The sequence below is a fragment of the Camelus dromedarius genome, chromosome 27, assembly GCF_036321535.1.
Source record: "Camelus dromedarius isolate mCamDro1 chromosome 27, mCamDro1.pat, whole genome shotgun sequence".
NCBI classification, from domain to species: domain Eukaryota; kingdom Metazoa; phylum Chordata; class Mammalia; order Artiodactyla; family Camelidae; genus Camelus; species Camelus dromedarius.
The window spans coordinates 5,319,638-5,335,956 of NC_087462.1; the positions used below are offsets into that span (position 1 = coordinate 5,319,638).

The 16,319-nt window shown below is 53.1% G+C and overlaps 1 protein-coding gene across 2 annotated transcripts; it reads left to right on the plus strand.

Moving 5' to 3' along the window:
- Positions 1–243: 243 nt before the first annotated feature.
- On the plus strand, positions 244–13,093 carry MARCHF2 (membrane associated ring-CH-type finger 2). 2 transcript variants are annotated; one of them, XM_064479848.1, is made up of 6 exons: positions 244–364; positions 3,774–4,001; positions 8,205–8,400; positions 9,770–9,979; positions 11,476–11,566; positions 12,491–12,629. In XM_064479848.1, the coding sequence occupies exons 2-5, from the start codon at positions 3,826–3,828 to the stop codon at positions 11,515–11,517; spliced, it is 624 nt and encodes a 207-aa protein (XP_064335918.1). In that variant the 5' UTR covers positions 244–364; positions 3,774–3,825; the 3' UTR covers positions 11,518–11,566; positions 12,491–12,629. The 2 variants fall into 2 exon arrangements, with proteins under 2 accessions (XP_064335918.1, XP_031293032.1); XM_031437172.2 differs by lacking the exon at positions 11,476–11,566 and having other exon boundaries at positions 12,491–13,093.
- The last annotated feature ends 3,226 nt before the right edge of the window (positions 13,094–16,319 follow it).

Sequence of the window (16,319 nt, forward strand, 5' to 3'; positions counted from 1 at the left end):
GCGCCGCTCGTGCCCCAAGTCGCGATGGGGCGGGGCCAGGGGTGGGGGCGGGGCCAGTGCTGGGGCGGAGCCAGGACGCGGCAGGGGCGGAGCCAGCAGCTGCGGCGCCGCGGGGCCTGTGCGGCCCAGGACGTCCCCGTCGCCTCTGGCCCCGCCTCCCAGGGCGGGACGTGCACGGCGATTGGTCAGTATGGGCGAGAGGCGGTTGCCATTGGCCCGCGGCACTGTCTGCTCGGCGGGCGGTGTCTGGACGCAGGTGCCGGCCGGAGCGGAGCGAGCGGCGCTGAAGGGACCGGCCGGGCCGGGACCAGGGCCGGGACAAGTGGAGGGGTCTGCGCGGCCGCCCGGCCCGGCCGCGGATCAGGTAGGCACGGGCGGCAGAATGGGTTGGGGGGCGCCGATCCGCGGGCCGGCACCGGGTTCGAGGCCGGAGCCCAGCCCCCAGGCAGGACGGCCGAGTTCGGACCCTCGGCCTCAGCCTTCCCAGGGACTAGGGGATCGCAGTTCCCGTCGTGAAGACGGCAGGAGTACCCCTGGGGCCTGGCACACAGTAGGTGCCTATCTCAGCCTCGGTTTCTTCATCTGTGAAAGCGGGTCATGCCAGCACCAACCTAATGGGGCTGTTAGGAGGATTCAGGAGGTGGCAGATGAAGAAAGCGCCCTGCACATAGTAGGTGGTCGATAAGTGACCAGTCACCTTCCGCAACCTCCTTCTCAGAGAGGCTCTGCCAGGAAAACAGTAAGTATAATGACCCGGACACTTGCTTAGCAGAGTGCCTGCCAGTTAGTGGGTGCTCAAAACAGGGTAGCCGAAATTTATAGGATTAGCTCATTTAGTCACCTAGGGACAATATTAGGAGGAAATGCTAGAAATGTTCCTTGCTATAGGGATGAGGAAATCAAGGCTCAGAGAAGTCAAGTCTTTTGTTCAGGCCTACACAGCAGGTTAAGGTCAGAGCTGGGATTAGAACTTGGCCTCCAATGCAGGGCCATGCAAGTACTGGAGGGCCCACAGGAACCTCTCTGTGGTAAGCGAAGAGGAATGAATGTATTCCACAGATTCCACCTTTATCCTAAAAATGAGCGTTTGTTGAGTGCTTACTATGTGCCAGGCACTGGCTGTACCTTGTTTCATCAAACCCTCCCAACAGCTCAGTAAGCTGATGATGGTAATTAATTACAAGAGCTAATATTTACTGATTTATTCATATTTATGTAAGTATGAGCTGGGTATCATTGTGACCCCCATTTTACAGAAGAGAAATCCAAGGCCCAGAGAGTGAAACATTTGAACCAAGAGGACACTGTAGGGATTAGGGCCCTCTGACTCTTCTCTCAATTTCCTGCCCTCAGAAAAAGGAGGCTGAGTAGGTGTGGAAAGGTTGTGATGCCCTGGTGCCACCCCAGATAAGCCTAGCCAAGGGAGAGCTTCATCGGAGGAGTTGAGCCTGGGTGCTCCTCAGGAAGCCACTCAGCAGACACAGTCCACTAGCTCTGTCAACTTATTTGACAAAGAAGGATGAGGCCCAGAAAAGCAAAATGACTTATTCCAGGACACATAGCATCAGTAACAGAGTCAGGACTTTAAAGAACCCAGGTTTCTTGAGTCCCAGAACCACTCACTGGACTAAGTTCAAATCCTGGCACTGTCCTGTCTTAGCTGTGTGACTTGGAGCAAGTAGCTTCTTCTCTCTGAGCCTCAGTCACCTCATCTGTCAAATGGGGATAACTATTGGACTTTCGTCATAGGTTTGTTGTGAAGACTCATTGAAATCCATCTCCTGGGCACTGGGCCAAGTTTGCTGGAGGCATTGGCTCCCTCTCCCATCCCAGCAGCCCCAGAGCTGAGTCCACCCTGCAGCCACCCCAGCCTTGCATCCAGCCTTGAGTTTGGCCTCTGTCAAGCCCAGGCCTCTGGAGTTTGCCCAGACCTTTAGCCTCTAAACATTTTCTATTCCCATCATGGATGCTGGTAGACCAGGGTCTGGGGGTCAAGAGACCTGGCTCTCCCACCTTGCTCTTCCACAGGATGAATGGGGCAACTCTGAACCAGATGCAGGGCCAGGCACTGCAAATGACTGATGTGGTTAAGCCGGTAGATGAAGAAGTGAGAGCATTTCAGAGAAGGGCACATTCTGCAAGGGCCATGATGTGGATACCAGTGGCGCTTTGGCCAGGGTGGTCAGGGGAGGCCTCGCTGGGGAGGTGAACTTTAAAGGGGATACTTCTTTTTTTTTTTTTAAATTTTTTTTAATTGAGTTATAGTCATTTTTAAAGGGGACACTTCTAACAGCAGTTTGAGTTCAGTAAGCTTAGCACAGTACCCAGCTGGCAGTAGGTACTTAGTAAACAGTAGGTGCTATTGTTATTCGGGTGATTTGTAGGCCTGACATTAGCAGATTGACCAGTGGCTATCCTTGCAGGGGCAGGAGACACGGCCTCCCTGCTGCATGCATTCCCTTGGGTAGTCTAGTTGCATCCCTCCTGACCTCTCAGTTGGAAGCTCTGGCCACAGGCACTCAGGAGGCACAGCAGTGTCCACAACATGCCAGGCCTGGCCACTGCCCTGCGGATGTTATCTCGGTCACACAGCCTTCCTCCCGGGTTCCTTCTGCCTCTGGGCTAACACTTGCTTATCTGGCTGACAGCAGCCCAACTATGGAGGCTCAGAAGGGCCTGTTGGGCCACAAGGGCTTCTGGCTGAGCTGTTCAGAGAGCGTTGATCAGGCAGCAGACCGCCCTGGTGCAAAAAGTTAGCCAGTAACTCACACTGCTTTTCTTCCCACCTCTTTGTTTGGGTTTCAGAGTTTGGCTGGCAAAGGTTGGTAAAAATCAACTGTAGCGGTGCCTCAGGGAGTGTTTCTGAGGTCTCGAACCATAGCTTCTGGGGACAAATGGTGGCATACAAGCCAATCTGGGGACAGGGGTCCTCAGCTTCAGAGCACCTGTATTGGCTTCAAGGGGATTTTGTTAGTTTCATGGTGTTCTCAGAGAGAAACACACAAGCCTCACCAGCCGCTTCTTGGATGAAAGAGAAGCTTGCCAAGGGTTCCTTTTTGGCAGGTCAGACCTTGCACTGGGGAGAGGAACCCTGCTGAAGTCACCCACCCAGAGCAGACTCCATATTGCTGCCGGAGACTCCTGCTGCCTCCCGTGGCCTCTCCTTGGGGACAGAGGCACGGCCTAGAGCAGCTGCTCTGGTGGGTGGGGACAGAGACTACCATGGTCCTCCCCAGCCTGGGCTACTTCCTTTATAACATGAGTTATCAAGGAGCTCAGAGCCCTGCAAGAGGCTGTGAACCAGAAGGGTTAAGGTGACTCACCAGCGTGGTCTTTTGGGCCAAGTTTTTAGGTCAGGTCCATCCCCCTCCAAGGCAGGCTTATGATGTCTGAGCCCGGCCCTGGAAATCGATTCACAGAGAACAGTCCCTACGTGGCTGGCCGCCATGGTTCTGGTCCTGACAGGTCCTTCCACACAGCACGTGCTTAGTCGCTGTTGAGCGCAGTTACCGTGTCTGGAAAGGTGATGGTGGGGGTGACCTGCATGCTGTGAGGGCTGGGCTGGCTTTTTTTAGGAGAGTCAGAGAGAATATAACTGAGCTCCCGAAGAGGGCCAGGCCCGGGTTGAGCTGCACGTGTGATCTCATTAAATCCTCACAGCCCACTCCAAAACCCCATCTTACAGACTGGGTAACTGAGGCTCAGACAGCTGGATTTGGTCTGTGTGTGGTTTGCTAACCTTGCCCTTAATCTTCCTGCTGGCCTCTCGCCAGGCTCCTGGGACCATGGGCCTCAGGCCCTGAGGACACGGGGCTCCCTGTGGCCATGACGACGGGTGACTGCTGTCACCTCCCCGGCTCCCTGTGCGACTGCTCCGGCAGCCCCGCCTTCTCCAAGGTCGTGGAGGCCACGGGCCTTGGGCCACCCCAGTATGTGGCACAAGTGACTTCAAGGGACGGCCGGCTCCTCTCGACTGTCATCAGGGCCTTGGACACACCGAGGTAAGTGGTGACCAAGCCAGGGTCTTCACCTCTACTTACTTTGCTCTCTGGCCCAAGGGATTTCCTCCCAGCCCCGGGGTCAGAAATCTAACCGCCTTAAGGGGCCTGGTGGGTAAAGAGACCAGAGAAAGGGGCCCAGTCAATAATGAGCCCGCAGAAACAAGAGGCCCAGGCTAGCTAGGTCTGATTCTGCAAGAAAGGCAGAGACTCCAGATTATTCTGTGAAATCTGAAGATCAGACGTTGGTGGGTAGCTCACATCTAGGGGAGGCAGCGTGAGGGAGTGGTTGGCCATGCAGGCTGTGGACCCCTGGTGCCTCGGCTCCAGTCCTAAGTGGAAGCCTCTCTCCTTGAATGACCCAGAACAAGTTGCTTCAATCCCATATCTCTAGACTGGGGACATCTTCTTCTTTGGGTAGTTCTGAGAGTCCGTTGCTGTAGTCCACAGAAAGCTCCTGCAAGGGGCTTTGCCACCTTGTAAGCCTCTGAGAAATGTCTTGAAACCTCGGTACAGCCTGCCAGGCTCACGTCACACGTGAGTGGAATCTGCCTGGCTCACCCATTTGTCATCAATTCCAAGGAAAAGAGATTTAAGGAAATCCTACACCAACTGAAGTCCACGTGAACTCATTAAGATTTAAAATAGCCACCAGTTTTCCGATTGCAATGTGTGGTTGTTATGTTTATGCAATATGATTAAATTCATATGCTTTTCTTTCCAATTTTTTTATTGTTAAGCTATCATATACAATTAAGCTTCTTAACCATTTTAAAGTGTACAGTTCAATGGCTTTAAGTGGATGCAAGGTGTTGTGCAACTATCATCACCATTCAACCACCTAGCTTTTTTTTTTTTTTTTAAATGCAGGTACTGGGGATTGAACCCAGGACCTCATGTATGCTAGCATGTGCTCGACCACTGAGCTATACCTTCCCCACCAACCCCATAACTTTTGGTCTTGCAAAACTGAAACTCTGGCCCCACTAAACACTGACCCCTCCCCCCAGCCCCTGGTACCCACCATCCTGCTTTCTGTCTCTACGGATCTGACCCCTCTAGGGACCTCCTATGAGTGGAATCAGACACTATGTGCCCTTCAGGGACTGGCTTCTTTCACTGAGCATCCTGTCCTTAAGGTTCATCCATGTAGCAAATGTCAGAATGAACTCATAAGCTTTTCATTCACCCATAAAAAGAAGCCAGTGGAAGCCTTGCTGTGCTTTGGAGGGGGCTCACTGCTGGTCACCCTCTAAGCCTCTACCTGGCATTACTTCCTCCAGGAAGCCTTCCTAAGCCCAGATGAGATTGGGAGTTCTCCTTCTGGGCTTCCTCCAGGATGTCGGTTTTTATGTCTGCGTCTCCATCAGACCCCTTGAGGTCGGGACTGGGTCTGTGCTGCTTGAGCAAGGCTAGGAGCAAGGCGACCCTTCGCAGGCTCAGGGGTCGCATAGCCAGAGCTGCCAGGATGGGGAGCGGGGGAGGAGGCCTCCCTCTCTGGGGTTCCTGAGGGCCCCTGAGTGAGTGATGAGTTGACATCACCTTGCGCCACCCTCCCTTTTTACACCTGGGGAAACTGAGGCCCAGAGGGAGCTGGATGCCCGCCAGAGCAGAGTCACTGAGCCTAGCCAGGGCTCCCCCTTGGGTGCTGGGGGCAGGGCGGGGAGAAGCTTATTCGGTCCCATCAGCCTCCCCTGCAGCCCTCAGAGACCCAGGCAGGCAGCGGCAGCCCAGCCCAGCAGCCTCTCCGTGGTCCAGCTGGTGGTCAGGGCAGCCCTGCCCACTGAGACCACAAGACCCTCTTGATCTGCCCCCCTTGGCCTCTTCACCGCTGGCTTCTCCCCTCCGTCTTTTGATGCAGCTCAACCCCAGCTTGCCTGGGCTGAAGGCCTGGGCAGAACAGCCCTTCCCAGAGAGAAGGTGGCTGTTTTTCAAGTAAATGAGGATCCACCCACCACCACAGGCTGGCAGAGGTGCTGGGTTTGGCCGAGGCCACCATGTACCTCCTTCCCCTTGCCCTGTAACTTGTCTTCCTTACCAGCCTCTGCCCTCTGTGAGCAGGGAGGGTGGGGCTCAAAGATAGCAAACCCAGCGCCTGGCTGGTCCCACAACTGGAAGATCAAGTCTTACATTTCGCCTCAAAGGAGACCCTGATTCCTGGGGGCACGTGACACCCCAAGTGGGGCAGAAAGTTCCTGGGCCCTGAACCTGAAACCCAAGAGGCATCCTGCAAAGGCTCAGGCTTGGGGCCAGCATCTGGGGCCCCTCCAGCCTCTCTGAGCCTCAGTCCTCCCTGTCCCCCCGCCCCTCCCAGTCTGTGAGCTGGCCCAGGCCCTCCTGGAAGCTGCTCTGGGCATTTCTGCATCCCCAGCCCTCCACCTGCCCTCCTCCTACTGCCTGCCTCCCATGGCTTCCTCACTCACACTCCCTTCCGCTCATGGGGGATGCTATGGGCTGCTCCACCAGGGTCCATGGATGTCTCACCCACTCCGCCGGCCCATTTCCTTCTTACTTGTATCATTTGCATTATTTTCCTGCCAAAATTTCTTGAGAGTGAAGCCCATTTCCCTTGCTTTCCCACCTGGTGGCAGGCATCTTATGTAGCAGAGTCTAACAGGGGCACTGGAGCGACTTCCTTGGGCTCGAATCCCCGCTTTGCTCACGACTAGCTGTGTGAGTTTGTACAAAACAAGTTACATTGGAGACCTCGATCAAGTCATGCCTCGATGCCTCAGTTTCCCCATCTATAAAAAGGGGGGCAGAAATAGCACCTTCTTCATAGGCTGCCTGTGATAACGAGACAAATTAGCCCAGATGTCACTCTTTGAATGGCATGAGCTCTCAATAATAAATCAGTTTGCATTTTATTTTCTTTGGTTTTGTTTCCTGTGAACTTGCTCCTCCGAAGTAGGGTTCCCCAGGACAAACCCCAGATTGATGTGGCTCTCCCTCAAGGTCCCCGTCACTTCCACTTCCCCGGCTTGGTTTCCGGAGCAGGGATCTCTTTCCCGTTAACTTCGTGTAGGGGGAGCATGGGATCAGGTTGTGGGAGCAGAGTGGAGCCTGGCCTGCCCTTTTGACATTGTAGGACAAAGCAGTCCTGGCATAGGACTGATGACCAGAAAGCAGACCTTAGGGGTCAGCTCAGTTCTTGGGTTTCAAAGCATCCAGGCCCTGCCCCCCAGCAGAAGACACAGAGAAACGGATAAAAAGTTTCCAAGGTGAAATCAGCATTATCTGGAAAACAGCTCTCCTGCTCCGCCTCCTTCGTGTGTTCCCCGCAGTCCGCTCTCTGGGCAGAAATGTCTGGAAAACAATGACTCATGTACTGGACTGCCTCTGATCCCACCACGGCCACGCCCCTGGCCTCCTGAGCTGCCCCAGGAAGGACCCGGCATCCCCTGAGACTGGACTGGAGCCGAGACTTCCCCGAAGCATCTTCCTGTGGATGCTATTTATGTCTGTTTTCTGAGCCTCACTAGAGCAGAGGAGCCGGGAAGCTCTTCTCCCTGGATGTGCAGGTTTCTCAGGTAGCATGGCCTTCAGGTGTGGCTAGATCCAGAGGCTCTAAGGATGTCCTTGAGAACTGCCTCTCCCTGTCTCTTGGCTCTGCTTTCCTCTGTTTTGGCATTATTCACAGACTCCACGTGGAGACCAGGCTGGTGCCAGACTTACATCAGCCATGCTGCCCGTAGATCTGGAGTTTAGGGGGAAAAAAAAAAAAAGAATTTCAGGAATTAATTCCCAGTGGCTCTGATTGCATCACATATACCCTTCCCCCAGTAGGTCCGTGTGACCAGGGGTGTATGGTGTTTTGATTGGTCAGGCCTAAGGACATCAGGGGTGTTGTCCGTGCTGCCCCAGTCCTTAAGGATCAGGAGTTGAGAGTGGGTGGTTGCCCAGCACCAACAGGGTGGTATTGTACCAAAAGAAAGAGCAGGCGCTGGGCAGGCAGGTACAAGTGATGCTCACTGTGGGCCTAAAAAGGTGCCACAGGAACTACAGGGAGAAGCACATCCCTCTACCTATGGGAGTCTGGGAAGGCTTTCCAAAGGAAAGGGCATTTGGAGCTGGGCATTGAAGGATGAGTAGGAGTTTTCCATGTGGCAGCAGAGGGGCAATGCTGCCCTTGTGATCCAGTGTGTAGTGAAGCAGGCACAGGCAGGAAGCTTGATCATTACTCATGTGTCCTGTCTCTGTGTCTAGCGATGGTCCCTTCTGCCGGATCTGCCATGAGGGAGCGAACGGGGAGAGCTTGCTGTCTCCATGTGGTTGCACTGGCACTCTGGGTGCCGTGCACAAGAGCTGTCTGGAGAGGTGGCTTTCCTCATCCAACACCAGCTACTGTGAGCTGTGCCATACAGAGTTTGCAGTGGAGAAGCGACCCCGGCCCCTCACAGAGGTACGCTTGGGAGCCTGAGGTTGGAGCAGGCAGAGGGGAGGAAGGCAGGCCTGGGGCCAGAGGAGGGAACTGCCTGGAGGGTCCTGGTGGGCTGGGGAAGCAGCTTGTCTCTAGAGGAGAACCTCTGCTGATGGGGGTGGCAGACCTGATGGACCCTGTGCCCCCCTTCCCTGTTTTGGTCACTTCAGGTGACCCTGAAGCTGAGACCTGAGGACTAAGAAGGGGCCCCAACCTGGGGAAGGGCAGTCCTGCCAGAAAGGGCACAGCAAGTGCAAGGGCCCTGAGGCCAGGAGGAGTTTGGTGTTCTTGATGAAGCCCATGTGGCTGGAGTGGAGAGAGTTAAAGGGGGAGGAGAGGGGCCTGGAAGCAGGGGTGGTGGCCTCACTGGATTTTGTGGGCCCAGCTGAGCTGGGAAGCTTAGACTGTTGTCTGAGTGTGATGGGTCAGGGTATTCCCAGGTGTGGCCGGAGCCGCTTGGCTTCCCAGAGCACTGTGGGCCTCCTGGGCACCCTCCAGATTCCTCCCTGCCCTGCCCTCCCTGTGAACTGCAGGATGATGTCACAGGGCTGAGGTAGAGGCTCCTGGGAGGGCCCCTGGCCCACCCAGGACTTGGGCTATAAGAGGACAGTGGGAGGGAGAGCCAGCCTGTCTGCATCCCCTCCCCCTTCTCCGTCGTGCTCCCACCTCCTCCTGCCTACACTTGGTCTGGACCACACACTCTCACCCCAGTGTCTTTGCACATGTTGTTCTTACAGCCAGGAGCACCGTCTCCCCTACTCTTTGTGCAGCTCCTTTGGTTCTCCTGTGTCACATCCTTGGCAAGGCCTTCCCTGCCCTGACCACCCAACCCGTTTCATGCCTCCCCTGACTAGTGCTGGGGCTCTGGGAGGGCAGGGACCTTTTCCATTCTACTCATCAAAATTTTGTGATGAAGCGCATTTCTCTTGCCCCAACATCCATGGCACGCGGTGTAGCATAGCGGCCAAGGGCGCACAGTCCCTGGGGCCAGACTTCCTAGGCTCCAGGCCTGGCTTTGTGGATGACTCGCCCACGTGCATTGGCACAAATTAGTCAGCCGCTCTGCGCCCTCAGTTTCCCCCATTTGTAAAATGGGGGCAGAATGCCTAGCACCTGTCAGGGCCTGTCCTGTCCTAGTCTCAGGAAGTATTTGAAAGAAGGAAAGGATATGGGGAGGGGGTGTAGCGCCAGGCAGGAGGCTGGTCCTACAGGGATCAGGGATGAAACTGAGCATCAGCGGAGGGGAGAGCAGGGTATGGGGGTCCCGCACCCCATTCCCCCCGTGGATGCTCTAGGGAGGGCAGTGCAAGGTCCCCCTCACCATCTCTTCCTGCCTCATTCTTCTCCACAGTGGCTGAGGGACCCGGGGCCTCGGACAGAGAAGCGCACGCTGTGCTGCGACATGGTGTGCTTCCTGTTCATCACGCCGCTGGCTGCCATCTCGGGCTGGCTGTGCCTGCGCGGGGCCCAGGACCACCTCCGGCTGCACAGCCGGCTTGAGGCCGTGGGGCTCATCGCCCTCACCATCGCCCTCTTCACCATCTACGTCCTCTGGACGCTGGTGAGTGGCTGGTCATAGGGGATCAGGCCAGGGGTTTGGTCTGTGGCTTTGGGGAGCACTGCTCTGCCTGCCTCTGCTTATGGCCCTTGGATGGAAGCGATTCCCAACATCTCACGGAGCTCCACATTCCAAGCCTGACCAAGGTCCAGGGAAGCCCTGAGCCAGGCATGAGCCTCCTGCCCCAAGGATACAAGGGTACCTGATCATCTCTGCTGAGTGTAGACCCCTCATCCTCGAGACCACCAGGACTGGACTGGCCGGGAGAGGTGGGGAGAGGGAGAGAGCCACCAAAAGCCTGGGAGAGAAAGAGTAGGAGGATAAGAGACACACAGAGAGAGGGGACGATCAAGAGACTGAGAGCAAAGGGACTGGGATGGAGAGAAAGTGACTGCGGTGGGGGTGTCATCCTGGCTTCCAGCTTCCGGCTTCCCGCAAGCGTTAGAACCCTTGCTCAGAGAGGAAAGGTTCCCAAAGTCCAGCCCCTCAGATAAAACCACTGTTGCCCGGCTGTGGGGGTGTTGCCTCCTCGATAATTCCTTCCCAGTGCTTCCACCAGCATATTTTTTTAAAAGCTTTTTTAAATTGAAGTATACACCAGCGTATTTCTTAATACAAACGGGATGAAATCATATGCACTGCTCTGCAGTCTGCTTGTTTTCACTTTGCTGATGTCCTTTACAAAAAAAGACAGCCACCCAACAATCGTTCATCATACGAGTGTGCTGTATTTGCTGTATTTATCTAACTAATCCCTTTTGATGGACACTGGGATTCTTTCCAGTGTTTTTCTTTTCTTTTTTTTTGCCATTATAAACAGTGCTTTGGGTGCCACCCATGCACACGTTTCTTGGAACTTACTTGGTCAAAGAAGATGGATTTTTGACATTTAATTGAAAAAGTGAGGTTTTTAAAATATACTTTATTACTGCAGTTTTAAGCTTTACAGCAAAATTGGGAAGCAGGTACACAGTCCTGAAAAATCCTCTTCCACAGCTGCACAGCTGCACAGCTTCCCCTGCTAGGAATGTGACACCAGAGCAGTACATTCGTTATGACTGATGAGCCAATATTGACATCCTGATCACCCCAAGTCCATGGTTTACATTAGGGTCCACTTTTGGTGTTGAACAATTTGTGGATTTGGACAAATGTGTAATGGCAGGTATCCACCATTAGAGGAGCGAATAGAATAGTTTCATGGCCCTAAAAATCCTTTGTCCTCTGCCTCTTCATCTTTCCCTCCCCCAGCCCTTGGCAACCACTGATCCTTTTACTGTTGCCATAGTTTTGCCTTTTCCAGACTGTCCTAGAGTTGAAATCATGCAGTATGTGGCCTATTCAGATTGACTTCTTTCACTTCATAATATGCATTTAAGTTTCCTCCATGTCTTTCATGGTTTGGAGTTCATTTATTATTATTTTTTAATTTTTATTTTATGCTTTTTAACACCTTTATTGTGGTATGGTTCCTGTACAGTAAACTGCACATATTTCAGATGTACAGTTCGATGAATTTTGATAGGTGTCTACAGCCATGAAACCACTGCCACAATCAAGATACCTAAGATTTCCATCACTCCCCAAGAGGTACAATTTTCAAATTCCCAATTTATCCCTTCCCACCTCCTTTAACTCCTGGTTACCATAAGTTTGTTCTCTGTCTTTAAGTCTGTTTCTGTTTTGTAGATAAGTTCATTTGTGTCCTTTTTTAGATTCCACATATGATATCATATGGCATTTTTCTTTCTCTTTCTTACTTCACCTAGAATGATGATCTCCAGGTCCATCCATGTGGCTGCAAATGACATTATTTTATTCTTTTGTATGGCTGAGTAGTATTCCATTGTATATATATATATATATATATATATATATATATATATATATACCGCATCTTCTTTATCCAGTCATCTGTCCATGTATTTTTTTTAATTATCATTTTTAATTTTTATTCCTTAAAGGGGTCCTGGGAATTGAACTCAGGACCTCATGCATACCAAGCATGCACTCTTAACCACTGAGCTATTACCCTCTTCCCCTATAACTCATTTCTTTTTAGTGCCAAATAATATTCCATTGTCTGGATGTCCCATGTTCGGCTTATCCACTCACCTACTGAAGGACATCTTGACTGCTTCTAAATTTTAACAATTATGTGACCCACGGACATTTGGCCCATTCCTAGAGGCTGTATCACTTCACCGGCACCCTCTGAGAGTCAGGAAGGGAGATTCTTGGACACCCCCCGCCCCCCAGTCCATCCTGCTGCAGACCCTCGCACCTTGGCAGGGCCCTGAGTGCTGGCAGGAGTTTACCCCGGAGAGCAAATGAGTGTGTGTGCACCGCCTGTGTGGCAGATGCCCGGGCGCAGTCTCTGCTTTTGGAAGCACAAGGCTGGCCCTGGTCTGGGTCAAGGCAGGTGCCTCAGGGGTCCAGTCTTCCTCTCCTGGGGCTGGAGGGAGGCTGGCTGGCAGGCTGAACCCCCACCCATCCCCGCGTTGCCCCCCGCAGGTCTCCTTCCGTTACCATTGCCAGCTGTACTCCCAGTGGAGGAGGACCAACCAGAAAGTGCGCCTGAAGATCCGGGCCGCCGACGGCTCCGAGGGCTCCCAGCCCTCCCCGCTGGCGGCAGGACTGCTGAAGAAGGCGGCAGACGAGACGCCCGTGTGAAGGCCGGGCCGGCCGGGCCAGAGGCAGCTGGCGATGCCCTGGTGTTTGGAAGGACAGAAACTGAGCAACCCTTCCTGCCCACATGGCCGGAAACACTTCTTAGGCAGAGACCTGATTCTGGGAGTTGAATCAGGGATCCCGTGTGAAGTTATTGTCAGATTGTTTTGCACACTCTTGTACACGAGGAGGAGAACAGGCAGATGTAGTCCTGAGCTTCGGATGGAGCAGGCGCCCTGATCTCATTCCGAGGTCCACCAGGGCCGGCAGGCGAGGCCAGTCGAGGGCACCGATCTGGCCGGGAGGTCCCACAAGCTTCTGGCATTTCTCTGCACCTGGCTGGCCTGCTTGCCCGGCCCCCTCGACTTTATAAAGTTGCACCACAGTTTCAAACCCCCACCCCACCCCACCTCCACCCCCACCCCCAATGAATAAAAGGAGCCTTTGCTGGACAAAATGGACTTGTCTGTCCCGTTTCTGGATGGAGGCCTCAAAGTGAGGGTCCTGCACTGAGGGGAGTCAGGGACCGCACAGAGGTGCCAACAGCAACCCATGAGCTGGTTTGAGGGATCTGTTATGAAACACAGGGCAAGAAGCAAAGTCTGAGTATTCAAGGGAAGAGCAGGTACCAGACTATGAAATAAATGATTTAAAGGAAAGGTACAGTGGGGACGGTGTAGCTCAGTGGTAGAGTCCCTGCAGGAGGTCCTGGGTTCAATCCCCAATACCTCTGTTTTAAACAAACAAACAAACCAACCTAGTTACCCCCCCCATAGAAAAATGTACATAAGAAGAATAGTTTCCACTTACTGTACATCTACCAAGGGCCAGATACTATGTTGGGTGCTTTATGCTCACTAATAACTAATGTCCACACTTACCAAGGGTCACCCACAGTGGGGCTCAGCTCTGAGCCTTAACAGGCATCTTTGCTCTGACTCTTGCTACCATCCTCAGCAGGAGGAATGGCTCTTACCTCCATTTTACAGATGAGAAGACTGAGGCCCAGAGCAGGGAAGACTTTGTTGAAGGTCCCACTGCCCTAGGAAGTGGAGTTGGGGTAGATCCCAGGTCTGCATGGCCCTAGTGCCGAGCTTTCTGCTTCCCCTTCCCAGAGGACTCGAGAAAACAGCAGAATTACGGTTATGCTAATAACAGCACCTACCTCCTGAGCACCTTTGGAGGTTTTTCACACTTGAGGGTCCTTTGCATCGGGCCACATTTCATACTCAGAGCAGCCCTGAAACGTGGTTCTGGCATTCTCACTAATTTCATTTGCAGATGGGCAAACAGGCTCAGAACCGTGGGGTCACTCACCCCCAGGTTATACCTCCCCAGTGAGTCTAGTACTATGTCTGGTTGTTCTGTTGTTTTGTGCATGGATCCCTGTCTGGTATGTGGCTCACCCATATAGGAAATAAATCCCTTTCTGCCTCATTCGGGAAGAGCGAGAAAATCCAGCAGGGGTGTGGGAGTGGAGGGAACAGCAAAGGGCCAAGGTCGGGAGGCTGGAACCTGTGTGGCGTGTAGGAGGAAAAGCATGGCAGACGGGCCATGTGTGCAGTTGTGTGATTGAGGGAGAGAGTCAGTTAGAAAGAGAAGCAGGGCCTTGTAGGCATCTGGCCATGTCTGCAGAAACACAGGGTCACACCCAAACGCATAAACTGTTCTTGCCCCTATAGCTTCTCACCTCCGCAGGCCAACTTTGGAGCATGGTGCTCCTACAGATGTTGTAGAGGCCCCAGGATAAGCTGTCATGAAAAAAGAAAGCTGCTTCCTTTGCAAATCTCTTCATAGTTTCCAATACATTGAGGAGAAAGTTGGAGTTTGGTGCTAGACTGTCTTTAATGACCCTTAACCTTAGGAAGAAGAGAGAATGTCCCAGGCTCAGAGACTTCAGCAGAGTGTATGACTGAATTTATACTTTAATAGCTATCATCCTCTTATTTTTTTACAATGAAGTACTTATAGAAAGTTTGAAACATGGGTGGTGATGTAAAGCAAAATTTAAAAACATGCTTCTTCCAAAAGGAAATAAAGTGTCAATTACAGGAAAGAATGAAAGAAATAATGTTTCAGGTGATGGTAAAACCCAGGATTCTGGGCAGCGTTGAGTTAAGTCAACCAGCCCAGAGCCTGGAAGAGAGTTTGTCTCCTTGGCTTGGGCCTGGCTTGTCCCTGATCTCCAGTCATACCCACTGCGGGAGGAGGGATCAGAGAAGAGGTGGCTTCTTGTCCCTGCTACTTTGCATTCGGACTCCTCTCCCTGATTCTGACAGACTACTGTGGCCTTTTCCACCATTTCTGAGCCCTGCTGGACAAGGGAATTCAGAGGATTGAGAGGTTCATGGCCCAGGGGCCCCTCTGGTCTAGAGAGGTCTAAGAGAGAAGAAGATAAACTGAGATAGATTCCAGTGAGGCCATGGGAGAAGGGTTGGTGTGCACAGGGGAGTTTAGTAGATCAGAGATTTCGGGGGGCAGGGAGGTGGGTAGTAAGAGGGTGTAGGGCTTTCAGATGGACCAGAGAAAGAAATTCTGTGAGACAGGGAGTTTGGGAAGTATGTGGGAATGGGAACTGAAAAGAGAGTGGGGCCTAGACTCTGTGTCAGGCTGGGTAACTGGATTTATTCTCTGGGACTGGAGTTCTTAACCTGGGTGGAATCACCAGGCTGAATTAAACATTTAACTTTGAGGGAGGTGTGGCAGGTGAGATAGTTCCCCCAGAGCCTGATGAAATATAGTCATTCTGTGAGAGAGGGGGGAAAAACACTTTTTTTTTTGTGAACTTGGTGGCTAGATGGGAACTTCTCCAAGATCCAGTGAAGCATTTAAAAGTACCAGACACCAGAGAGACAGGCAGCTGCTGGGAAGGGGGCCTGAGGCCTCTGAATGCTCCCCTGGGCTCTGGTCTCTTCCCAGGCCATTGTGGCTGCCCCAGACCACAGTCCTGTAACAACCCTGCACACCCATTTGGGAACAGGGCCAAACTTTCAGGGCAGAGGGACCCAGGGTCAGGCAGGAAGGAGCCTTATCATTTCTTCCATCACCTTTGTGTTCTTGCTTGTTCATTCACTCAAGAAACATCCGTAAGTGCGTACGAAGTCTCCAACTATGCGTTTGGCTGTTGGTTGATGGGTTCACAGAGAGACTTAGGTAGGCCATGGGCTCGCACCCAGGAGTGCTCAGTGGGGTGGGGAGACAGGCTGGATAGAGCCTAGATATTCTTGGTGCAGCATGATACTTGCTTAGAGAGATAGCATTCTGCACACCTGTCCTGTTTAGAGAGAGAGCCTTCTGCACACCTATCCCATTGTCTGGCCCTTCGATGTCCTACTCTTGCTTGGCTAAATCCTTTATTGCCAAGTAAACAGAACTTTCGCTGCCCTTCTGTCCCAGCTCCGATTATAGAAAGCTGGAAGTGACTAGGTCCGGGTAGAGGGGTAGAGAAATGCTTCCCCTACCAGACCGCGAGAGAGGGGATGGACTATCCTGTAGGTGCCAAACGCAAGTTTGTTGCGAGAATGAATAACAGCTGCCGGTCCGCGTCTGCGCGCGGTGGGGGTGTGGCCAGGAGCAGGGGCGTGGCCTAGGGCGGGAGGGAACGAGGCGGGAGCCGGCGGCGGCGCGCGCAGGCGTTACTGGTCGCGCCGGGTCACGTGAGCGCGCAGGCGCA